Source organism: Sceloporus occidentalis, unplaced genomic scaffold, assembly GCF_023333645.1.
Source record: "Sceloporus occidentalis isolate IW3139 unplaced genomic scaffold, rSceOcc1.0.p SCAF_7, whole genome shotgun sequence".
Lineage (NCBI taxonomy): Eukaryota > Metazoa > Chordata > Lepidosauria > Squamata > Phrynosomatidae > Sceloporus > Sceloporus occidentalis.
Genome location: NW_028316987.1, coordinates 20,520,082 through 20,546,728, shown reverse-complemented (window position 1 = coordinate 20,546,728; position 26,647 = coordinate 20,520,082). Strand labels below are relative to the sequence as shown.

At 39.3% G+C, this 26,647-nt stretch overlaps 1 protein-coding gene across 1 annotated transcript in view; it reads right to left on the bottom strand.

Moving 5' to 3' along the window:
* LOC149309382 (transmembrane protease serine 11C-like) overlaps positions 1–26,647 on the bottom strand; it is an 89,855-nt gene that overhangs the window by 47,647 nt on the left and 15,561 nt on the right. The window contains exon 3 of the mRNA XM_089532238.1: positions 22,048–22,166. Coding sequence (XP_089388364.1) covers positions 22,048–22,166 — 119 coding nt within the window. The remainder of the gene's footprint in view (positions 1–22,047; positions 22,167–26,647) is intronic.

The window sequence follows — 26,647 nt, the reverse complement described above, 5'->3', positions numbered from 1 at the left end:
AAAGAGAGGCAAATGGGTCCTAGAACAGATCAAGCCTGAACTCTCCTTGGAAGCCAAGATGATCAAACTGAGGTTGTCGTACTTTGGTCACATCATAAGAAGGCATGACTCACTGGTAAAGACTATAATGGTGGAAGGTAGAAGGCAGCAGAAAGAGAAGAAGACAATCAATATCCTTAATTTGCTGGATGATGGCAATTTTTGCCTTGTTATAACCCAGCGAGAGTACATATGGCAATGACAACCCAATATAAGAAAGTTTCATAAATAAAGATTTCTTCCAAGCTCAAGTAAAAGAGTCTGTTAACGTTAATGGAGCCAAACCAACTGGTATAAATAGCATTTTTAGCCAAAGGTTAAATTTGCGAATCCAGATGCGTGCCTCAATTGATAATAGGCCAGCTTCTAAATGAAGAATAATATTTGGCACACAGTTTGGAACTCCGAAAACCATTCTTAAAAATTTGGTTTGAACAACCTCAAAGGAACCAATATTATTAGAAGATACTCATGATGACCAGCATCCCATTCATTTCAGAAGGATTACAGCATGACTCAACAGTCTGGATCAAGCCTCTGTTTTTTTTGGCAAGGATTGTCTTCAGTTTTTCCAGCTCCTTTTCTCAAAGGCAAAAAAGTTGTATTCTAATATTGGACTGTAGTTTGATCTTTACTTCAGAGGTAAATATACTAGGGTTTTTGAAAATTTGGTGGTTGGCTACATTCTAAAACACTGAGTATAAATACTACATCTACATAAATACTACATCCCCGCTTTGATCTATTTTTGGAAAAGCGGGTTATAAATAAAAATTAGTATTATTATTAACTTTATAATTGACTGCAGAATTACAACAGGGAATTTTTTATGGGGTCATGTGCTGTATTTATCCTTATCGCTAGGTTTTTACATGATTTTACACTATTTAAATTAACAATATTTTAAGAGCATATTTAACTGTATTTTAACTTTTTTATCATCAGAGTTTTAAGCTCTATCTTGTTTTAACCTTGTTGTAAGTTGCCTTGGGTTTCATGTCAGGAGAAGGCAAGCTAAATAAAATAAAGTAAATACTTTCAATAGTTGACATTGATTTATAAATTTTTAAAAAATAGTATCATAAACATTATCTTGATCAGGCAAAAAATAAACAATCATCTCTGATTGCAATATCTTGTTGAAAAATACCTCCATTATGGTCAACCATTATATGCGGCATTTATAGATTTTAAGTCCGCCTTTGATTCAGTTAATAGATCTAGATTGTGGGAGAAACTATTGTGCACTAATATAGATAAACGACTCCTCTTGCTTCTTATTAAGATCCATGAGAATTCTAACATTAAGGTCAGATGCAGTCTCCAAGGTCATGTTTCTAAGGCTATTCCTGTCAAGACGGGTGTAAAGCAAGGATGTGTCCTAGCCCCCACTTTATTTAATTTTTATATTAATTCCCTTGTTTCTGCCTTGAACAATCTTTCTTTTCATCCTCCAAAGCTGGCTAATAAGCATATAAACTCATTGCTCTATGCGGATGATGTCGTTATCCTCTCATTATCTCCCATCGGACTTAAAAGAGCCCTAAATTCTCTTGCTTTGTTTTGTAAAGAGGAGAAATTAACAATTAACTCCTCCAAGACTAAGATTCTTACCTTTGCTCACCGCCCCAAATTGAGACAATGGAGACTTGATAGAGAACATATAGAGCAGGTTAAGACTTTCAAATATCTCGGGATTGTATTTCATACCTCTGGTAGGAGAACAGCCCATTCAGAACTTGTCATTAGTAATGCCCAAAGAACTATAACGGCTATTTTAAGATTTTTTTTCACTAAAGGTGTTCAGTTCATTCCGGCCGCAATTAAACTGTTTAATGCCAAGGTTCGCCCTCAATTGCTATACGGAGCCCAATTGGGACCATATAGTAACATAAATGTAATTGAACGTGTGCAAACTAAGTTCCTTAGGAGAATCTTTCAGGTTGCCCATTGTGTTCCGAACGCTGTTCTCAGAAGGGAGGCTGGGACTATTAAAATAGAATCTAGTCTGTGGATTAGTATACTCACCTATTGGCAAAAATTGCATAAAACTTCTGGAGGTCTGACAAATTTAATTTTCCTGGATCCCTTTAAATCCTCTTGGGAAATTTCCCTCCTTAAGAAATTAAATGAGCTTGGTCTCAATAAAAATGAAATTTTAAAGCTTGACACTGATAGAGCCAAATCTACTATTAAAAAAAAATCCTAGAAGCAGAAAGATATATGGACTCAACTTCCCTTTCAAAATATGTCATGTTCAGTGCTCAAGTTTTGGTCCCCTCCCCAGCTCCATATCTGTTCCATGTTACTCTCCCGAAGTTCAGAAGGGCTCTAACTCTGGCACGTTTCAATGTGTTGCCCACAGCCATGTTGGAAGGTAGATTTAAAAAAACACCTTTTGAAATCCGTTTTTGCCCATGTGGCTCGGGCGCTGTTGAAACCAAGGAGCATGTTTTCCCTTATTGTCAATTCTATAGAGACATTCGTCACCAACTGATTAGCCCACTACTATGTAAATTCCCAGACAAACCTGACTCCTTTTATTTATGCCTCCTATTGGACAACAATGATCCTACAGTATCCCTTAAGGTGGCTAAATTTTGTTATATTGTTTGTAAACTGCGCCCTCAACTGTCAAATGGCCATTTTATTACCGTGTAGAAAGAACTGTTTGATACCGTACATGTACAGTCTACTATCAGTTTATATTTTAATTTGTTATTGTTATATTGATATGTTGCTTGTGTGATTTGTTTTTATACTGGTCAATGACCGAATAAATTTTATTACTAACAATCATCTCCTTTTTGCATCTTTTACACAAATAGTCTCAACATGAAAGCAATAATAAACAAATGAACAAACCGCAGTTAGGGAATCCTTGCAGAAAAACAAGAGGCTAGATAAATGATGGTACATACATGTCATAGTTATTTTTGATGTTAAAAGGGGAGACTGTAGCCTTCTGGCACTTTCAACACTAACAAGTTTATTTTAACATACGTTTTTATGGATTATAATCGTTTTCCTCAGAGGAGTGACCTACAATATTTGAACCTCAGGTATATATGCAGTCAATGGTTGTGTGGGTGGGGAATCAAAGTGAAACTAGGTAAATAAAATGACACTTGGATTGTGAACAGTGGATACGTTCCTTCTGATTAGCAGAAACAGCTTGGCATTTGTAAACTAATTCCTGGAGCTGCTCAGTTATTAATAGTCTCTTAAAGTATTAAAGCAAGAAAATTTGCTTTCAAATACGTTTGTTGTGTTTAGAGATGTAAAATTTTCAGAAGTTTGAAGCCATGGGTTAAAAAACAGGGCTTTTGGTTTGGGTGGGGAAAAATAGAAACATTCAGAAAAATTGAGAAATTGCAATATTAGCACCCTTTACTGACTGAACGTCACATTTTTTCTTGGGAATGTAAAATGTTTTATGTATAACTTGGTTTGGCACAACATTACAAGTACAGTGGACCCTTGTTATCTGCTGGGGTTTGGTTCCAGGACCCTCCATGGATATTAACATCTGTGGATGCTCAAGTCTCATGATATACAGTGAATGGTAAAATGGTGTACCTTTAAAGACATGGAAAAACAAAGGTTTGCTTTTGAGAATTTATATAGTTCTTGAATATTTTCAAGCTGTGGAGGGTTGAATCCGTGGATAAGAAATCCGTGGATACAGAGGGCTGACTGTATACCGTAGTAAACGAAGTAGATGTGTTTGTAGGCATTACTTCTTTAACAGAAAATTTGGTACCAGGGGTAGAAATGACATAGGCTTGTTACAGTCTGCCAAAATAAAGCTGCTTTGGGTCTCTTTGGAGGTATGCTGCACTCCAGTGCTTAGGAATGGAGTGTGGCTTTGGCGCAACCTCTGGACTCTTAGGACCCATGCATCATTTAAATAGCATACCTCCAAAGAGACCCGAAGCAGCTTTATTTTGGCAGTCTGTAACAGGCCATAGAAAAAAATAAGGATAGGTTGCTATATCCCAAAAGAAGAACAGTAGTTCAACATGTTTCAGCAAACTTTTAAAATAAAACTAATTATGTACATGTGAAAAGAAACAGCCAAATCAGACAAGCCTTTCATAAGGAAAGAAAAATATCTAAAACCTTCTAGAGATCATTTGAATACATCTAGGGATGACTTATCCTTTTGCCAGCCTCCATCTTTCCTATGATATCCATTTTGGTTGACATACTTATAGATCTATTCATAAAACTGTTATGAAGGGCAGTCTATTAATATGTGTAGCGTGCTGAGAAGCCATTGTCCCTGTTCAAACTTTAGTTTATGACTTGGAATTTATGAATGTTTGCTTCTCCAAGAATCGGTTGTAAATGCTGGGATAGATACTGAGCATTACAAAACTACGCCAGCATTTTTTAAACATTCAGATCAGGTCTGTACTTGATTTCTCCACTATTCTTTTGCATAATCTCATACCGGCATATGAAGTAGTACTTGTTGCCTCATATTTCTTTTAACAGGTATATTATCTTTCCCTTAACAATTATATCAATAGTCATTAAGTTATCATCACAATTAAAGGAGTAATGGGGGAGGCGTGCCTAGTCATCATCCAAGATAGCAGCAGAACTCAGGAGCTCCTTTATAGTCACTTGGATGTTTTTAAGAGAGATGCATTCAGACTATTAGAATGCTTTAGATTCTTATGATCTTATGGTTGTAGTGGGAGGAGGCTTCAGTGAAGTTTTAGATGTCAGATGGGAATCTAAAGAGTCTATAGATGTGGAACAGCAGTATTAGATGGAAGCCCAAAAGCAGACATACTTAGAAAACAAGGCTTATTCGATGCAGGTACCTCAGAGCCTCTGAAAGGGAAGCTTCTTTTTACAAACCTTTGGGGCAATTAAGGCAAAAAGGGCAAATTCATCATGAAGTAAGCAATACATCAAAAATAAGCAGTGTTCATTATATTTCCCCTCCAAAATTTGTACATTTCAACCAATCCAGAATTCAACCAAACAAAAACATATCTTTTTTTAAAAAAAACCAGTTTAAAAGCACTCATGCCAGATACATAAACCAAAATTAATTTGTCATGATGTTTATGTTTTGATTGTGTGCTTGCTGTATTATTTGAGAGATGTTTTAAATTGGTAATATTGATGTTTTAGACTATATGCCACTCGGTAGGTTTTTATTCTTATTTCATTTGGATTTCTACTATGTAAAGCACTATGCAAATTCTACAGCACTCTATAAAAATGTTAACGATGATAATAATAATAATAATAATAATAATAATAATAATAAACAATTTCAGAGGCATATGCAATCAAGAAAAAAAGCTGGGGAACTGCGCAAGTGGATTCAGAGGGGATTTCCATAAGGCAGAGGGGATTGTTTTAATTCTTAAGTTTGCAAGTCTCTTTAACATCATCTTGGAAATGGGCATTTCCAAGAACAAGAAAGCAAAAGCATTTGTGAATTGTGAAGTCAAAAAAGACTGCATCCTTAGGATCATAACATCCAATAGATTTATTGAACAACAACAAAAAATTACCATCAGTCTTGTTCAATTGAGTTGACACTTGTATCACAAACTGTATAGTAGAAATGGGAAAGGATTATGCCACGGAAGCAATGAGATGATGCCGGGAGACAAAAATTACACATCACGGACACACTTCATTTGGAAGGAAAGAAAAAGTAGTGTGTGGTACTGGTTTTACTGTTGTATTCGGACTGGGAGTTCAAGTTTTGAATCTGTGCTCAGCCATAAAAACCTACTGGTTGACCTCGGCCAAGTTACATTTTCTCAGCCTTAGAGGAAGGCAATGGCAGACACCCTCTGAAGAAATCTTGCCAAAGGAAACTTAGGGTAGGGTTGCCATTACTCAGAATCAGCCTGAAGGTACATCACAAGAGTTACTGTCCTCAGTGGCATCACTGGGTTGGGGGGGGGGGGTTGCAGTGATGCAGTCCACACCACGTGACACTCCAGAAGAGGGGTGAAACTCCATCAGGCCCTGTCCCCCCCCCCCCCACTGTCCTCATGACGAAAAGGATGGAGTGGCATAGAGGGAATCCACACACGTCCCCCCCATGCTATCCTGTCCTTTTGCACATGAGGAGAAGGAAGGGCAGGGACTGAGGAAGGCCATGCATGATGCTCCCAGAAGCCCTGTCCCCCAGAAGTTGTGTTTCCCTTAATGGCTGACATCCAGTGCGGGGACTATCCTTAGATATTTTACAGAAGTAGAGAGTTAACTTGTTTTCTGTTTGATTGGTTTTCTAAAACAAAAACAAAAACTTTTAAGTCACATGGAATTTATAGTTTATCACGTGAACGCAGTAAATCAGTTAGATTCTCCATCAAAACTGTTCTCAGGCCAAAAAGTTCAGATTCAACATTGTTTAGCTCATATGAAGAGGCATCGGGCGGGCATGCTCCCTGACTCATTTGGTGTTTCCAAATATAACAGAAGTGCTAACTGAAAGAATAAGGAAGAAACATGTTATCAAGAGAATTAACATAAATTATTGCACAATCACCCTTTTTAGAAATGAGATAGCCTGCTAACCTTGAATAATTCAGGAGAAGCAAGTGACAAGCTTGAAGAACACTTAACAAACAACTATAGGATTAGAAGTTAATTACACCAAGTCTAAGGCTGAATTTATATGAGGGTTGGATCCCAGCTCCACTGTATAGTATTCCTGCCCTGGTTTGACCCCTTTACTACCACACACACTGGTTTTAATCCAAACTGAAATGGGTTTGGAAATCTACATGAGACCCCCATTACCTATCCACATTGGTGCAAGGAGGTGTTACTACTGTGTGCATGTGTCCGCTGTATCAGTTTATACACATGACCACATGAATTGCAGGTTTGGTGGGTTTTTTTATTCCTGCCATGTAAATAAATATTCACATATCTACTTAATCAAATAGCTTTTCTCCATTTTTCTGTCATTCTAATTGCTTAGATGTGCTTCTATAAAGCAAAGCCAATAGAACAGGAGAGATGAAATTCCCAACTGAGAATGCATGCAGCACTATGTATGCAAAGGTTTTCATACAAACATAAATCCAGATCCAGACACCTAAAAAGGAGCTACCCTTTCATTGCAGGAACAATCAGGTGACCTAGGTGATTTCCTGGCCTTGATGACCATCCACCAACCTATATGTGGTCTTCATAGAGCCCTTAATTTATGTACTCCTTTTAAAAAAATAATTCTTAGATGTTAAGGTTAATATTTTCAAATGATTTGCATTGCTAAACAATCATTACATAAATAAATAACAAAATAATTTGAAAAGCAAAATGACAAAAATGGAAGATTTCTCTAGAAGGTGGGGAATACAAAAATAAAGGAATTAATTTGGTATAACACCTGAAAAGGTGGGACTAGGTTTTCCCAGTCTCAAAGTATACTATGATGTTGACCAAATAGCAATAGCAAGTACATTTCTATATGGCTTAAGCACTTTCTAAGTGGTTTACAATGTGTAAGCTAATTGCCCCCAACAACCTTGGAAGGATGCAAGGCTGAGTTGACTCTGAGCCCCTGTCTGGGACTGAATCCACAATCTTGTAGTTTATGAGTGAGTGGCTGCAGTACTGACATTTAACCACTGCACCACTAGTGTAAAGTAAAGTAATTGATACAACTCCTTGGACTATCAAAGGATTACTGGCTCACAAAACAAAATGCCACACATTTGAGATCAGGGCAAGACACCCAGTATGTGATTGATGCTGAGCGCCTTGTTCTGACTTCAGAGTGAGTGATGTATGGCGGTGCTAGGTAGCATTGTGGGATGCATTGTAAACAGCTTGCAGTGCCCAGATAATGGGGGATGGTGATGGGTGTTGGACAGCTCTGGGGCCAGAATACTCTGGGCTGCTCCTGAAGTATTCTGGCATTTGCAGACACCATCATAGTTCCCGTAAGAGGCCTTGGAATGACCACTGAGAAAGTATATCTCATATCCCCATCAAACATGGTGGCAACACTGAGAGAAGGACCTCTCCCAAACTTCAACCAGCTAGAAAGCGAAAATGGGTCCTTCAAACAGTCTGCTTCCATGACATCTAGAACTTCATAAATAGGGCATAAGTAGCTCTTGGAGTGATGCCCAGAAATAAACAGGTAGCCAGTGAAGCTGTTGTAACAAAGGAGTAACATGTTCCTCAGTCATCAGTCCGGACCATATGAAGTTTTTGAATACTTTCCTAAGTGCATTATACTAGTCTTAACTGGTTATACCTAAGATACAGTATGTGTTACCTCTCTAGCAACAGGTGCAGTTAACACACTAGCCCTGGCTGTCCAAATGTACTCTTGGCCACTTCCTTTATTTATTTATTTTTACGCCACCTTTCTCCAAAAAGGGACTAAAGGTTGCTCACAAAATAAATAAATAAATAATTAAAATGTACAGTAAAAAATTTAAAACAGTAAAAATCACCTTATTAAAACAATATAATATTAGCATTAAAAACATTTTAAAAATTAAAATATAACTAAAACACACACACCATATAAAACCACCTTGTCACAATTATTACATTAAAAAGTCTGCCTGATTAAAAAGGTTTTTGCTTGCCGGCAAAAGGCACCAGCTACGTCAGTTCCTTGAGACGTCAGATCTGGCTACATTGACACGTGCCTCGATTACATCCCATTTGGACTGCTGTAACACTCTCTACATGGGGCTGCCTTTGGAAACTGTTTGGAAGCTTCAATGGGTCCAGAATGCAGCAGCCAGAATGCTGACCGGGGCCAGTTATGGGGAGCAAATAACTCCCTTGTAAAAACAGCTTCACTGGTTACCGATTTGTTTCCAGGCACAATTCAAAGTGCTGGCCATGACCTATAAAGCCCTACATGGCTTAGGTCCAGGCTATTTGAGAGACTGTATCTTCCCATATGAACCTGCTAGAGCCCTAAGATCTTCAGGCTTTCTCTAGGACCCACCATCATTCCAAGCTCGCTTAGCAGGGACACAAGAAAGAGCTTTCTTGGTGGCTACTCCCAATCTCTGGAATTCCCTTCTACAGGAGGCTAGATTGGCCCCCTCCCTGCAAGTTCAGGGCTGAATTAGGAGCCCTATTAAGATATTCAGTATGTAGTAAAAGTCAATACACAAGGAAGGGAGTCCCCTCCCTCATAACACTTCTTATGCGAAGATGGACAATTTGAAAATAAAATAATCTTCTTCTATGGATGGAGGCTCCATGGAAACTGTTAGCATTGATTTTTGAGATAATTATCTGCCCATGACAGTGAAACTAAAGAAAGCAATTGGGACAGACTTACTAGCTACTGTGGAGGCAAGAAAATGTGAGTCACTTCTGACAGGGCAGCCTCAGAATGCACTGTATGTTGAAGTTCCCTAGCACAACAGGTTTGGAAAGGATACACACACACATACACTTATCTAAGACCATACTTTCTAGGGTTTGGACCCTAAGCAGATGCCCAGAAATTGCAACTTTTGATTCCTGTCTTGTCTCTGTGTGTGCCTTCATGTCACCTGTCAACTTACAGTGATCCCTTGAATTTCATTGGATTTACTTAGGCAAGAAATACTCAAAGGTGGTCTGTACATCCCATGAAATGATGCACTAACACCACATTTGTCCTGCCCATTAGTTGAAACATAGTTTTTTCTTTCATATGCTGCTTTTGAAAGAGAATTCAGAATGACATATTTCCATGTCTACATGCCTGTCAATCCTATGATTATTTAGAAGCTCCTCAGTTATCTGGATGAAACATTATTGCTGCCACTAATGATGTTGAGGTTTTATGTTTGTGAGGTGAAGAAATGTGTGGTGAGATAATGCCACATTCTACAGTTATTAATCATGGAGATTTCCCAAGTTCTGTGGACAATCTGTTTCCATGTATTTATGTTTTTTGAACTGCTGGATCAAAATACATTTGGCCCTAATCAATATGCTGAGGTTTGATAAAAACAACAATAAAAAGCTCCACTAGTTTGGGTAAGATGGTTCATTCAAAGTCGTTACCATAGCTGGGAATGTTAATGAAAAATATATGATTTGTCTCATTCACCATTTTGTGAGCTCTAAAATCTAATGTAAGTATAAAACTTCTGATCTGTTGTGCTGAATGTTACTTTGAAGAGAAACTTTGGGATTTAATAGAGGAACTGCCATGTTTAGTTAAATTTATTCTCCATTTCCCATAAAATGAACAAAACTAAGCAGATTCCTCCCTCTGCTTTGACATTTGCATGACTGAAAGCCCCCCCCCCCCATCTGTGATGGTGAAATTGCAGAATCGTGGCCACTGAATCTCATGAAGAAGCAAAGGGAAGGAGAGCAACAAAAGCAGAATCCTGAGGAGGAAGCCTGTGCCAATGAAGAGTGATGTATGACTGGGTGAGGAGAAAAGGAAATTCCTTCTGAGCAAACTTGAAGCTACTGAAGTAGTTGTACTACAACCACACAAAGGAGACTGGGAAAAGCCTGCTCAGAATGCTAAAGGGAGGGCCCAATGTGAGACAATTGTAGGGATGCCATTTTGAAAACTGAAGAGGGGTCCTCTAACTTTAATGGTTGTGTAAAAAAAGAGAATTTCAGCAAGTGTTGCATGTTACCCAATCAGATAAACAAGCACACCTGCTGAAATTATTTCTTCTATACAACCATTAAAAGGACAGGAGCCATTTTCACTTTTCCCTCTGAGAATCCTTGGCACTCAGAACTTTATTGCAAGAGGCAGTGGATCAGAATTAAAACAAGATATTCACGTATTTAGCCAGTACTTATCACATAACTTCACATCCATCCAGTTGCTGCTTTGTATTTCCTTCGTTTCTGTGTGGACCTTTCCATTGATGGGGAAAATCCATCAATAGGTTCCTGTCCTATTCCCTTCGTCCCCTGGTGAGATAGGTCTCTTCCGTGGCAGTAACAATTGACGGCACTCACGTGATGCAAGGGAGCATGATTCTGCTCCTCTTCCCACTCCCCCTCACTATTTCCAAGCAGGCCAAGGTTGTTTTCACTCCGTGACTTTCAGGTTTTTTTTAAAAAAATTGCTGTTATCATGTAATTACAGCCATTTATTTTAAAGAAACCAAGAGGAATGGAGTAAGAACAACCTTGGCCTGCTTGGGAATAGCAATGCAAAGGCATACACTCACTCAGAGGAAGTTGGAGTTATGGAGCTGGTGCAGAAGAGACCATGGATTGCCAAAGCAGAACACTCACACAACTGGAACTTTTTCAAACTGTTACATTCCCATTTGCTTTACTAATTCAATTATGGTAAGGGGAAAACACTGCTGAGATAAAGCCTTCAGTGGTACTCTTCCTTTCTCCCCCCTCTCCCCATTATATTTTTTGTTACGAGACAGAGTCTCTACAGTTATGATCCTCCTCTCCCTCTCCCTCTGTCCACTACCGCCATCCCTCTCAGTCAAATCTTCCATCTGCAGCCTTTCACTTTTGTCTCCAGTTGTTTCTCATGCTACTAGCAGCCTGCCTCACATCAGCGCCAAGAGAGCACCATGAGGCAGTAGCACAGCTGCACAGCAAATCACAAACCTACACTTGAAACATATAATATTTTCCTTTTCCCAACACCTCCACCATTTAGTGAACATAATGCCAAAGCATGTTAATATTATGCTGGTTTACTCAACTATTTCAGTCATCACATCCAGTGTCAATGAAGTGGTCATTAACACATTAAAATTAATATGTTGTTTTTCACACCCTGCTCCCCTAACAGCATAAAAAATTAAAGCAACCCCCCCTTAAAAAAACACCTCAGATCACTAAAAAAAAATCATTGGAAAGCATGGTTAAGAGAATTCAGGGTGTTGTAGTCCAATTGAGTTCTGGAAACGGCACTTTTTAAAATAAACAAAATATATGCATGCAGGGGGAGGCTGGAAAATTGAGCAGACTATTGCCACGGACCATTTATGTGATTGATATTATCCTCTCCCAGGATACAAATTGCCCCAAGGAATAAAAATACAAGCACATTTTTTTTCTTTTAGAAAGACAAGGTTGCTAGCTACATGTGTTTGAGATTTTCATCAGTAAACAATGTGGGTGGAAGGAAACTTTGTGTGTGTATGTGTCTCCAAGTTGCCTGTAGATTTACAGCGACCCCATGGATTTCTTAGTTTATTTAGTCAGAGGCGTTTTTTGCCCATTCCTTCCTCTCTACAGCACCTGGTATTTGTTGGCAGTCACCCATCCAAGTACTACCCAGGACTGACGTTGTTTATCTTACAAGATCAGACAGGATCTGGTGCCTTTCGGGTATGTAGACCTTGGAAGGAAGCATTACTCGGATGAAATTGGCAGCCCTCACACTTGTACGTTACTAGAGGCAAAAAAGGAGATTCCACCACAGATTTGCCATTTATTGTGTAGTTTGGTTCATTGTCTTAGGGCTAAAGTGCAAAGGATATTTTTTAGTAACATACATGTGTTTGTGTGTGAGGGAGGGAAGGAGAGCATGCACATACATGCTAACAAATATATATAATTCTTTTGCTGTAAGAGAATGATGATTCAGAAGGCCACCCAGAAGTACAGGTGTTAAGAATGAAACCTACCCTCTGGTATACATTTTTGTGGAACCTTTCCCGAAATTAATGGAAACAAAAGCTCTACACATCATCTCAGAATATGGCTCTGAGGTAGGAAAAGGATTCATTTATCACTTCTTGGGACACACTGATAAGGCCAGCAACATTTTTTTACCTCATTGGAACAAAAAGTACCAGGTTGAAGAATCAGATGCCATCAGTAGCAGATATCATTTCTCTGGAGCCAGTACAAACATGTAACAGAGAAGAGAGAATGCTCTCATAGAATAAGAGACTAATTTATAAAGATGTATAGAGTAGCATTTCCTTTTTGGGCAATTTTGTGTGGCAGCCATTACAAGGTTAGCATCCATTACCTTCCACACAAACTAAACCTGAATAAGTCAGCTGGAATGCAAAAATAGGAATCGGACCAGATTCAATTGTAAGAAAATTCACCCTGGGTTTAAGAAATGACGCAGACTGTTGGAATTCTATAATACCAACAATTTTTTTATTACAAACACATTCTTCAACCCAAGGAGCAACTGTATACATGGACATCATCTGATGGCCTATACAGAAATCAAACAGACTACATAATTGGAAGAAAAAGATGGAGAAGCATCATTATCTCTGCAAAAACAAAGCAGATTGAGGAAGAGCCCATGGACTACCAAAAACAAAAGCCAGAGTAAAGCTAAAGAAAAAACATTAAAGTTACATAAAAATATTAAAGCTACTATCATGCCAATATACAATCTGCAGAACACCACTAAGCCTAACTGAACAGGAGCCAGATGAACTCTGGACTGAAGCCTGGAACATTGTTAGAGAAAGCAGAAAGACTATAATCAAAGAGAAAAATAAGGCTCAATGGATGACAGATGAAACTCTGCAAGCTATCAAGGACATATGAGAAGCAAAAATGAAGGTGACAGTGACAGAACCAAAATCCTGAATGCATCTGTTCAATGACTCATACACATGAGTAAGGAGAACTACTATAATAATCAATGCAGTGAATAAAAGCAATCTGTAAAAAAGGAAAACAAAGCAGCGTCCTGGCGGCGATAGTAGGGCTCGGGAGAGTGCACCAACTGCATGCTCCTGAGCCCTATGATGTGCAGATGGTACCATTATTGAGCAGCACCACTCACACAGGAGGTGTGTAGATGACATGTGGGCATCTGAGCATCCACACATCTCTTAGAGGAAGTGGCATCATAGGGCAGCCCTTAAGATGCCGCAAAAAGGAGCCGCTCTAGACAGCTTCTTTTTTGCTGTGCAGCTTTGCTGTGCCGTATGGTTGCTGCGGCAACACTATACAGGAAAGAGGGGCGGCCGTTTCGCCACCAGTGTGTACCAGGCCAAAGAGACCTCTTCAAAAAGATCTGAGAAATCAAAAGAAAACTTAAACCAGAAGTGGGACTACTACAACAAGCAAGGGAACACATTACATGACAAAGTAGAAACAAAAAGACTGCAGAGACAATACATGGCAAAACTATATAAAAGAGAGGAAAAGATGACAGATTTATTTGAGGAAAAAGCTGAACCTCCAGCTTTAAAAAGTGAAGCGAGAGATGCACAGATAATACTGGAGACAAATCAGTTTAAATATATGTGTGGTTTGCCTTTTGTCTTCAGGTTTGTTATAACTCAAGAAAACACATAATTGAGTTGTCCTCAGCAACTTTCCCACAGCAGTATTTGCATTTTGTCACACTTGGTTCTGGTTTATTTAATGGGCTTTTAAAAAGGAAACAACAATTTATCACTTTGAAAGGTGCATATAACCATTGATCTAAATAAGATCTTCAACTGTAAAGATTCTCCATTGAATACTAAAGTCAACATCATCCATGCCACATAGTATTTCCAGTTACTATGTATGGATGTAAAATCTGGACAGTGAAGAAATCTGAACTGTGGTGCTGAAGAAAAGCTCTACAGGTACCATGAACCAACAAACATACAAATGAATGGGTCCAAGAGAAAACCAAGCCTGAACACTCATTAATAGGCACAACTTCTACAATTTAATAGTGAACACTCACTAGCAGCCACAACAGAGTCTATTGTATTTTAGAGACATAATGAGAAGGCATGACTTATTAGAAAAGACAACAAAGCTTGGTAAATAGGAAGAATCAGGAAAAGAGGAAGACCACATTATAGAAGAAACCACAGCCCTGAATCTTCAAGATTTGAGTAGGACTGTTAGTAACCAGATCTCTTGGAGGTCTCTCATTAATTTGTTGTTGTTGTGTACCATATGGCGACCCTAAGGTGAACCTATCATGGGGTTTTCTTGGCAAGTTTCTTCAGAGGTGGGTTGCCATTGCCATCCTCTGAAGTTGAGAGAGTGTGACTTGCCCAAAGTCACTCAGTGGATTTCTGTGGCCAAGCCAGGATTCACACCCTGGTCTCCAAGTCTCCTAGTCCAGCGCTCAAACAACTACGCCACACTGGCTCTCTTCTCTCATCCATAGGGTCTCTATACATTGAATTTAACTTGACAGTCCATAGTAACAAGTGATCACTGAGATATTTGTTTTATAAGAAGCTCAAGATCATCATTTTATTTTTCAAAATAAACCTGTGAGTCAGCAAGGCCAGGAAACTGTGAATGGCCCAGGATTACCTAGTAGGCAGAATGGGATTTTTTTAGAGTTTTCCCATGTCCTGGTTTGACACTTTAACAATACTGGCTCAGTTATTATGTACATATATGCTTTTTTCTGACATGCTCTAGAATAGATCGATAGATTGACTCATAGGCATCTGGTCTGTTCCTGCAGAAACTGGACTAAAATGCACATGAATTCAGCTGTTCCCACAGTTCCAAACTTATTCAGAGCAGATCCTCTGAAATCATAGAAGAAAGGCAGTTGACTTCAATATGTCTATTTGGAGTATGACTAAAAATGATGCAACCCAGTAAGGTCCGTAAAATAGGAGTCCTCAATTGCCTTGTGATCCTATCCAAAACCTGTTTGATCTTTTCTTTAAAATGTATCAGTCTTATTGAATATCATGGAATCTGAGACCAAAGATTTTCACCCTTTAAAAAAAACCTTAGCAATATACCCAGCCCTTGTTTGTTTTTAAAGAAATATAAATAACAATGGCATTCCACATTCCACATGATATAACTACTCAAAATTACTGTTTCCCACTCATATTTTCTAACTTTTTCTAATGTGTACATAGTGATGTCCATCACATTGTCTCATAATTGTTTCTTTTTCTGTACCATACCTGGAGAAGGCTTTCCACACTTGCACACTTGATCGTTTTACTAGCCCTTGTTTATTCCTTTTCTAATACATCCTTTCCCAAGTAGTATGACAAGCACTACAACTTCATCTGAGGTGTGGCAAATGTTATTTACTTAAAGAGGACTGTTACGACAGTGCCTTTTTTCTATATGACCATACCTGCTACACAGTGGTGCCAGCACATTCATTTTTATTAAAATGTGTCCTGATAAAATGAAGTTCCCAACATAATGTTTCCTTTTTCACTAATCAGTCATAGGAGCATCAGGGGAACTCAATGATTCTTTATGTATGGTGAGACCTGACTCAGGACACAGCATCATTTAGTATGTAAAAGAGTTTGTTCTTCACCCACTCCCACTCAGTGTGATTCACTTTGTACTTAAATCTGAATTTCAAATACATTCTATTTAAGTGTCCTTCTTTAATGGTCTACAATTTGCTTTAGACTTAATTATCTTAAACTATTTACTATCATTTACATATCATTCTCATTAACTGAATCCTATCTGAAAGAACAGGCAACATAGCTAGTTCCTTCCTGTTGTTCGGACAGGGCAAATTGACCCATGGTCATACAAACAAAATGTACCCATCTCCAATTTAGTCATATTTAGAGTAGACCCACTGAAATCAGTAGGACATAGTAATGACTAACATTATGTGATCTCCACAATAAGGCTATTAATCCATTTATAAACTTGGCTGCTGGTGACATAGGCATGTGTCACCTGGAGTTACACACACGTGTCCTTTTTCAGACATTGCAGATGGAAGTTGATTCCAGATCTCTTTTCAAAGCACTTTCCCATGCCACAGTTACAGAACTTTGAGTCCACTTTAACTGTCATTGCTCCATCTAATGGAATCCTGGGATCTGTAGTTTTTATTTCTGATTAATGGCAACCTTCTCATGGGATTTTCTTCTCCAGATTTGTTCAGAGGTGGGTTGCCTTTGCCTTCCTCTGAGGCTGAGAGGGTGTGACTTACCCAAGGTCACCCAGTGGGTTTCCATGGCTGAGCAGAGACTTGAACCCTGATCTCCAGAGCCCTAGTCCAATACTCAAACAACCACCCTAGCTGACTCTCATATCTTACCAAACTACACATTACCAAACTACCAAACTACAATGATAGTGTTCCCTCAGTGTTTCACAGGGTTTAACTGTGGGGAAGAGGGCAAAATAACATAATTAACCCCACATATAAGAATTCTGCTTCTCTCCCAAAAAAATTTCCCTCAGTCCCTAAATTTCTAGCATCACAGTAACAATAACTTTATTACGGCCATTTGGCCAGCACAGCATCACAGTAACTGAAAACTTCAGTTGACCATTCCAAAACCAAGTTTCGGCATCCAAAGAAAAAGAGCAGGCAAAATTACCAATGAAATGGAAACACAGCAAATATAAGACTTCTAGGTGTGAATGGTTGTCAGTGTCTCTCTGAAATGCTAGAAATTTGGGAATCAAATAAAAAATTTGTTTCACCTGCAGAATTCTTATTTGGCGTGCAATGCCCTCATTTTGCCCCTCAAAAGCTACACTCCTTCTGTCCTGCTGCCTGCACATCGCTTCCCCAGCCAGTTTATGGCCATGGAAGTCTGTTCTGGGAACTTGGAAGTTACCATGAGAGATGTGGAACTGCATGATCACAGCTGTGTCTACACAATGTATGATACTGAGCCTTCCTGATACAAGCGCTCACCAGACTACAGTCTCTCTTTATGTCTGACAGACAAGATTCAAAAATAAATTAGCCATTTTGAAATTAAGAATAAAAAAGGCATAAGCCAAAATTTTATCTAACTAAACTAACTTTGGCATTACTATATTGTGATATATTTTATGTTTATGGACGTGAGTATTTTAACCAAAACAATAATTCTAGGTTAAATATAACAGATTAAAATAAAGTATTAACTATGCACTGCTTCAGTTCAGGTTTTGCTTGTTATAGTGAGAAAGAAATAGGAGAAACAAAGCTTAAGGGTGGCTTAAGGCAATAGATGGTATCTGTGAACAAACATATTTAATGGTTACACATTATCAACATTGCCCAGAGTTGAAGTGAACCTTGAGAAGGTGACTGTACTCAGAATCTGGGGGCTGGTTTCCTCTTGCAAGTTCAAAGATAATTTATATATTTTGCAGAGAAGATAGGAGGGGAAACAATTTAATTGTAAAAGGAATTGTACAAATTCCACACAGTACCACAGTCCCATCCCTAGATATGGAATATTATGAAATATTATTTTAAAATTATGGATGACAACCCCTTCATTTTTTACTATATTTCTTTAAATACAGTAAAAGAAAGAGTGGCCACCAACTGACTCTCAGTTAGCATCCCTGATTCATATGGTACGTTGCATGTAGTTACTCTTTCTAAATAAGTACAAGGAATTTGGGACCAATAGTTCTCAAGAGAGAGGATGTGGAAGCACAAAACCTTCATCCTTAAACTATACATCCTAGTTCAACTGCACAAGTGCACATGGGTCAGCAATTCAATGTTCAGAATATTGCTTGCTCTGCTCTAATACTACTTTTTTATCTAACTAAACTATTAAGAGTTCCAGAGGGGAAATACACTTCCACCTCTAGGAGGGCCTTCTCTATCTCGGCCCCCACCCTCTGGAACTCGCTGCCCTTCGAGCTCCGCTCAGCCACTTCCCTAGCCCAATTTAAGAAGGGACTAAAAACCTTTCTATTTGAGCAGGCTTACCCCTGACCTTCCCTGAATACTCTCCCCCCCCCCCCCCCGGTCAGCGCTGTTTTGCCGGCATGAGTTTTATTATTTTTATTGCATTGTTTTAATCATTTTTGTATAATTGTATTATTGTATTGATGTGTTTTTGCTGTGCACCGCCCTGATTTTAAGAAGGGCGGTATATAAATAAAATTTTTATTATTTATTATTATTATTTTCATTGGTACCAATGGCTGATCTGCCGCAAAAAAAAAAATACCAGCTTCAGAAGAGAGTTTTTTTCTCTCAAGACCACAGCAAGGGAAGAAATAATTACATTCTACCCCATGCTTATTGTGATCAAAATAGTTCTCTTCTCTCCCTCCCCTGACAAACATATTGAGCATTGGCACTATTCATATATATTTTTTAAAACCTGCATTTCAGTTGTGAGGCCTAGTATGGTGCACAGATAAGCAGGATAGTGCTAGGAGATGGTGAGACTGTCACTGTTATCCTTAGAGATGGCTAATGATTAGGAAAGTGGAGGTTTTCATCACTGGCTCCTTTTCATCTCTGCTCCACCTTAGGATCATGATTTCCAGATTTTCCAGTAAGTCTCTAGAAGCTGATTGGTACAACTGTCTCATCATATTTCTGGCAAGAATTCTGACATTCCTGCATACCTCTGGCATGATAACAAATCAAAAGCATTATTCACACTTCGTTTAGGTGTTCACAGGGGAAGTTTGGCATGCGGAGGTATGGTGTCCTCTGCTGCTCCCAAAAGAATTCATTCTGTGTGGGTCAAAACCCTATGCTTCCTGTTCAAGCCACTGCTGGCTTAACCACCTTAAATAACATATCCAAGTAAGTTTGCTCAAGAAACAGAGGAGGATTTAGATGAGTTTCCGCGTGACATCAGGCCACAGGTAGACAAAACATGTATTCCATTTGTGACTGTGCCATACAATAAAATAAGGGTATTTAATCACATATAACAGTGAATTATGGGAGACTCTACAGTATCTGAAAGTGGAGCAAAGGATTTTATCCTTAATAGGACTCATAAAAATAAAAAGAAGTCCAAATCCCTATATTTAAAAAAATAAAAATAAAAATAGCCTATAGCACTCTAATGGTGTTAAATCATGTCAGCTCAAAAGCACTATTGGGTTTAATGGGATTTTCTCCTAGATAAGTAGATAGGCAACTGCAACCAACAATGCAATCTCTGAGCAAGGAAGAGAACAATTGGGCCACCAAAGTTTAAGGAAAAACAGACGATAATCCAAGTTTTAGGTTATCTATGATTATTGGTTAGTATTGGCGAACAGCTGAAGACATGGACTATTCTCTTGGGTTCAAGCTGTTTGTAATGACTGAATAGTTTGAGTACCTTGGATTCCAAACAGAATAGTTTTAAATTTTGGACTAAACCCCAATATGTCAACTTTAAATTTTGGACCTAGTTCAGCACATTTGACAGGTGCTCAAAAGTAAAATATGAATAGTTATCTTTCTGTGTGTGCTATTCTTTACTAAATCTTTGGCCTTGTTCCCACTATGGTTTAAATCAGGTTGTGATCCGATTTAAACCACCATGGTTCCCACTTAATTTGAATCACTGAAGCGATTCGGAAAGCGGGACCATAGTTTCTACCCATTTAACCTGGGTTTATCTATTTAACCCGTGTCAAAAAAGTATGCTAGTAAAATGGGGTATTTTGGGGGCTGAATCAATTTAATTGGAAATAAATTGATTCAGCCCAAGTGGGAACCAGGTGGATTTGAATTGAATTCAAATCCGCCCTGGTTCCCACTGGCAGCGGCTTACCCAGACTCCATGCCTGCTCCGTCCTCAGTGCTCTGTCCTCCCAGCCTGCCTCTCTCCTTCTGCCCCGGCCTCTCTTCTGCCCCTAGTATAGCAAGGAAGGATGGAGGGAGGCATGGTGGGGAAGCCACAGCTGTCAGTCACTTTCTGTACCGATTCTTGAAACCGGCACAAACATAGTGGGAACCAAGCTGTTTGCAGAACCGGTTTCAGGATTCGGTGCAGGAAGCAATTCAGGAGGTAAGTGGGAATGACCCCTTTTGTATAGTTTCCCCAGGGACGTAGCCAGGATTTTAGGAAGGGGGGGTTCCAGACTAAGTGCCACCATTATAATGGGGCTTGGGCACGGTGGCGCAGCAGCACGCACCATTCATTTTTCTAATGGAAGGGGGGATCCAGATCCCAAGAACCCCCCCCCCTTGGCTACATTCCTGGTTTCCCCCATGCTTGGAGTCTTCATCAGTTATTATTGGAATAGCTGGTGCTGGAATCCTGCATATATTATTGCCTCTCACAAAGCCAAGCTGAGTATTCTTCAAACTAACTGAAAACAGACTATTGCTGTCAGTCAAGGCTCTACAAGCCTCACACATTTAGAGTAACAAGATGAAGACCTAACTCTTCCAATACAAAGCTCAGTACTCTTCTCTAATGATGAACGAGATGTTAGAATTCATTCTCTGAGCAAAGATAAGACCTAATCTTCCAATAGAAGCTTAACACTCTTCAACCCAATAGCATCTTTTGTGTGTCCTCCCACAACCTTGTAAAATAAGGGATGGAATCTAGGCCTACAATATCGAGATCAACAGAACCTGAATAAATTGAATAAATGATGTTTAGAGAACAGGATACTGAACACTTGTTTGCCTGTGGTGACTGGACAGGTATTGCATACCTTAAAGCAAAGATGGTGCCCTGATTATGCTTCACATAGATAATATAATCACATTCGGAAACCTGTAACCAATTAAATTTTATCACCATGATCTAAAATTGTGGCAAATAAATGCATCAAGGGTTCATGCAGCTTAAAAACAACCAGGTTCTAGGTGGCAATCATATTGCAGCAGAATTACCAAAAGCTCTTCCATGTCCAAGGATCTGGATTACCCTTAAACCTATTATTTTTTAATTTATTTTTATTTAGAGTATTTATTCCCCACTCTTCAGTCACAAAGGCTCTCAGAACAGCTTACAATTATTATTATTATTATTATTATTATTATTATTATTATTATTAAACTAGATGGTTCCCTGCCCTCAGGCTTATTATGGCCCATTATTAAGTGTAAGGTTGGCAGCAGAAGGAAATGGGCACAACACTAGGTTTTTCTAACAACAAAATTGCAAGCACAAGTGAATCAGAGCAATCTTTTGCCCTAGGTGTTCCAAATGTATTAAAAAAGTAATCCGTTCTCTCATATAAACATTGCAGAACAATAACCAAGACAGAACTCTAGCCTTCACACTTCACACACAAGCCCTGGAGTGGGTGACATATTTTTAACAACTGGCAAATAATATAAAAAGCAGGATAATGGGGAAAGCACAGCCTACCATTTCTGGTTCCTAGAATATGGGCACTTGAACAATAAAGGCAGACGGGAAAAATCCACAGACCTACCAGTTTTTCGATCCAAGTTCCTAAATCTCTGAATTTGTCGGAGGATTTCCGAGACAAAGCACTGTTGTACTGGACGCCACTGACTTTGAAGTTACCATTGTAATAGAATAACCTCTCATCTGTAAAAGAAAGAAGAAGCAATAAAAGTTTTGCTTTTATGTTTTTATGTCAGCATTCTATATCCTTCCAGGACAACAAAATGCAAGTGATTAGACATCCCACGCTTTTGTCATATAGGGTGATCTGAAAGCCAATGTGGTGCATATTATGTATTTTATGTATGAACTCAAACCTGTCCTTTTGCTTACAAAGCAGAGGAGTTACCTATCATAGAATCATAGAATCGTAGAGTTGGAAGAGACCACTAGGGCCATCCAGTCCAACCCCCTGCCATGCAGGAAATCCAAATCAAAGCATCCCTGACAGATGGCCATCCAGCCTCTGTTTAAAGACCTCCAAGGAAAGAGACTCCACTACACTCCGAGGAAGTGCATTCCACTGTCGAACAGCCCTTACTGTCAGGAAGTTCCTCCTAATGTTCAGGTGGAATCTCTTTTCCTGTAGCTTGCATCCATTGTTCCGGGTCCTGTTCTCTGGAGCAGCAGAAAACAAGCTTGCTCCCTCCTCAATATGACATCCTTTCAAATATTTAAACAGGGCTATCATATCACCTCTTAACCTTCTTTTCTCCAGGCTAAACATCCCCAGCTCCCTAAGTCGTTCCTCATAGGACATGGTTTCCAGACCCTTCACCATTTTTGTCGCCCTCCTTTGGACACGCTCCAGTTTCTCAATGTCCTTTTTGAATTGTGGCGCCCAGAACTGGACACAATATTCTCGGTGGGGCCTGACCAAAGCAGAATACAGTGGCACTATTACTTCTCTTGATCTAGACACTATACTTCTATTGATGCAGCCTAAAATAGCATTGGCCTTTTTAGCTGCCGCATCACACTGTTCACTCATGTGAACAGTGTGCTGTTGAGGGCTTTGCGAGCTCCTTCTCCACCTTACTTCATCATGTTTGGCTGTATTAAGACAGTTTAATTTTCCAAGCTCAGCTCGCTTCTGTTATCAGACCTGGGCTGAGGAAAAATAGGTTGAAGTATCTAAACACTGTGAAATAAATGTGGAATAGTAGTACGTTTTGCCCTCCTCCTATCAGCTTAATTTTGATATAAAAGCAAAATAGCCAAGTTTCTAGGCAAATGTGCAGTAAAACCTGCTCTGAATGTATCTAGAATTTCATTCTTGATTTCATAACCAATGTTTTGAATGACTTAACAATACTATCCTATACATATTTAACAGTCCAGTTGAGTTCAATAAGACTTATTTCCAAATACTGTGGCTTTAAGTTTTAGACTATGAAATTCTGGAGATTAATGCTCAGTACCTCTCACTTCTTTTCACAATTGTGTAGCCTTTTTCTCAAATAATACTGCATTGTTTCCTGGCAACGTGTCCTCACAACTTTTTTTTTAACTTGCTTTTTACTCTGCAGGACAGATAACACACCATCCTACAGTACTGTTCATACTCTAGTCTAAGAATTCCTGTTCCATAATAAATATGCGATAAACAGTGTGATGTGTTGGCCAAAAAAGCCAATATGATTCTAAGCTGTATCAAAAAGGAGTAGAGCATCCAGATCAAGCAATAGTATCACTCTATTCAGCTTTGATCAGGTCTCACTTGGAATACTGTATCCAGGTCAAGGCACTACAGATCAAAAGGAATAGTGGCAAGCTTGAATCTACTGGCAGAGAGCAACCAAGATGGTAAAAAGCTTGGAAACCAAGCCCTAAGAAAAATGGCTGAAGGAGCTAGATATATTTAGCTTGGAGAAGAAAAGACTGGGGAAATATGACCGGCTTTTCAAAATATTGAAAGGGATGTTATGTACAGGATGGAGCAAGCTTGTTTTCTGTTCATTCAGAGATTAGAACATAAACCAATAGATTCAAATTATGAGAAAAGAGTTTCTACCTAAACATTAGGAAGAATTTCTAATGTTAATTAGGATTTTAATTCATTAATTAAAATTAATTAAAGAGCAGCTTAACAGACTGTCTCAGAGAGTGCATAGTCTCTCCTTCTTTAGAGATCTCTGCACAGAGGTAGGATGGCCATCTTTCTGGAGTGGTTTAGTTGTGTATTTCTGCATGAGAAGGATATGGATTTTATGGTCTTTGCTGTCTGCTCTGACTCAATTATTCTATGATTTGATGTCATCTTTAAAGAACCACAGGACTCTAGTTTTTCTCTCATGAATGTCGTAGGTGATAGCTGGATTCAAGCAACCATGACACTGCTTTGATGCATGTACTGTACCAAGATTTTTTTAACCTTTCCTCCCACAGATGTGTCATGTATTCCCAGAAAGTAATGTGCATGGTTTGAGGACACCTACTCTTGATTATTATCCAATGCTGAGTGAGGGGTTGCAGCCACAAGAAAGACCAGGCAAAAACCCATCCCTACAGGGAAGTGTATGTGAAGTGTGTAACATTCAGCAACGAAGACTAATTTCCTACAATTGTGCTGAAAAGATGAATGTCACATTCTCAAGGTGTGGACATTTTTGACTAAGTACATATACTCCAATAGTTAGAAGAAAAGACTTGGTTTTGTGCTATCTCTCCCCAAGGATATATTACCCACAAATTATTCCATTTTTTAATCTTTTGGAGTAGATGTTAGGAGTGCCTTTTTACAACATCTGTATGTTTCATGGTTGTGTAGCTTTATCTCTCAAGATGATATGGGTTACAGTTTCCATCAACCTTAACCAGCATATCTAATGGTAAAGGCTCACACATAAAGACATCTGGAAGATCACAGTTTCCCACCACTGGTGTATGTGTTTCGGGTGTTATCCCTTTGTGCCAGGTGTTCAGACATCAGTAAGTGTAGACACAAAATCCTAAGGCAGTGTTTACTTTCTGTCTTCCCTGACTTTAACTTTCTGTGGTAAATGTTTCTAAATGCATCTAAACTGCAAAACTGAATCAGATTAAAAGAGATTTGTGCCCTGTCTGTACTGCCTGTAAGGCCAATCTTGTCCCAGAGTATTTTACTCCAGAACTGGCCCTGGAATAGCCACAACAGTAGCCGCACACACTGGGCCAAATCTGGTGTGGCAATGCAGTGTTGTTCATAGGGGTCAGCTGGGCCTCCATCACATCAGCATAGCTGGCCCATTCCCTGTCTTGGAGCCACTGACACTGCTCCCATACTTGCAAGAACTCCATGGATAGGCCACCCAGTGCACTGGTGCTTTTTCTGAGGGTGGGTTTGCCCTTGTGATCAATGAGAAGAGGGACCCCCTAATCACATGGAGAGACCCCAAACATGTAATGGGGAGGGTATCTCCACCTATCCTCTCACTGGTCTCAGGAGAAGTAGTGGCACAGTGGGTAGCCTAACCACAGAGCTATTGCAGGCACAGAAGTGGCTCCATGGACAGGTCATCTCCTTTCCCTGGGCTGCGCAACACAGGGAAGGGGGATAGCATGGCACCTGGTGTGCAAACAGCTGGCCCAATTCAGGCCTGATCCAGCTGTTCACATGTCATGAACCCATTGCTAATCCTAAGGTTTTGGGAAAAGATTGGGTTTCCCGCAACTTTGCCAAAGCTGGAGCAAAATCAGGTTAACAGGGAAGGCCTGAAGTATTTCACTGGAAGTTGTCATATGCTGTGCAGTCAGGCAGCACTGGCAGCAGGATGGGAAGAAAGTTTTCATCCATGTGGATGGGTATTTTATTAAATATTAATTTCTACTCAAAATAAGGAAATTGTTATCAACTAACCCTAACAAATCCTACTTCATAAACTAATGTAGAATGGGTTAAAGGGTGAAGGATAAACAAACACTATATCCAGTGGACAGAGAAAAGGAAAGGAAAGGCAATCTTAGCCTCAGGTAGTGACTAGAGGTATGAGAATGGGTGTACCAAATATGTAAGATGTTACCCATTACTATCTGTGGAGTGCTGGGAGATAAACAGATTCAGGATGCCAACAAAGTTTGCCATGCTAAGACTCAGATACAAGCTTCATGGACTCTTAAAGTTTGCCTCAAAGAAGAGGAGTTGAACTCTGGTTCACACTAAAACCTGCACTGAAGAAGAATTTCAAGTTTCTCTGCCCTTTCCCTCAAAAATCTTCATGGTCACCACCAATAGTACCCTGACCTCATGCCCCAACCAATCTCTCCCTTTCAATTAAAGCTTTAATGGCAGCCACCAGAATTTCCAAGAGAGAGCCCTGTCCCACCACTTCCCTCCCAGGACAACCACTATGCAGCATACACCCTAAACCACTCGTCTGTGATCCTAGTGTGCACCTATGAAGCAAGAACATCTGATCAGCTTGAAAAATAAGTCACATTTTCTCCACTTACCTATTCACAATACATAGTTATAATGCTATGATTCCACTTTAACTGTCATAGCAATATCCTATGGAATTCTGGGGTTTGCAATTAGGGGTGTGGGAGGTACATAGAATTTTCAGCCAGAGAGCTCTCATGCCTCACCAAGCTACATATCCTAGGATTCCACAGGATGCAGCCATATCTGTTAAAACAGTGTTATA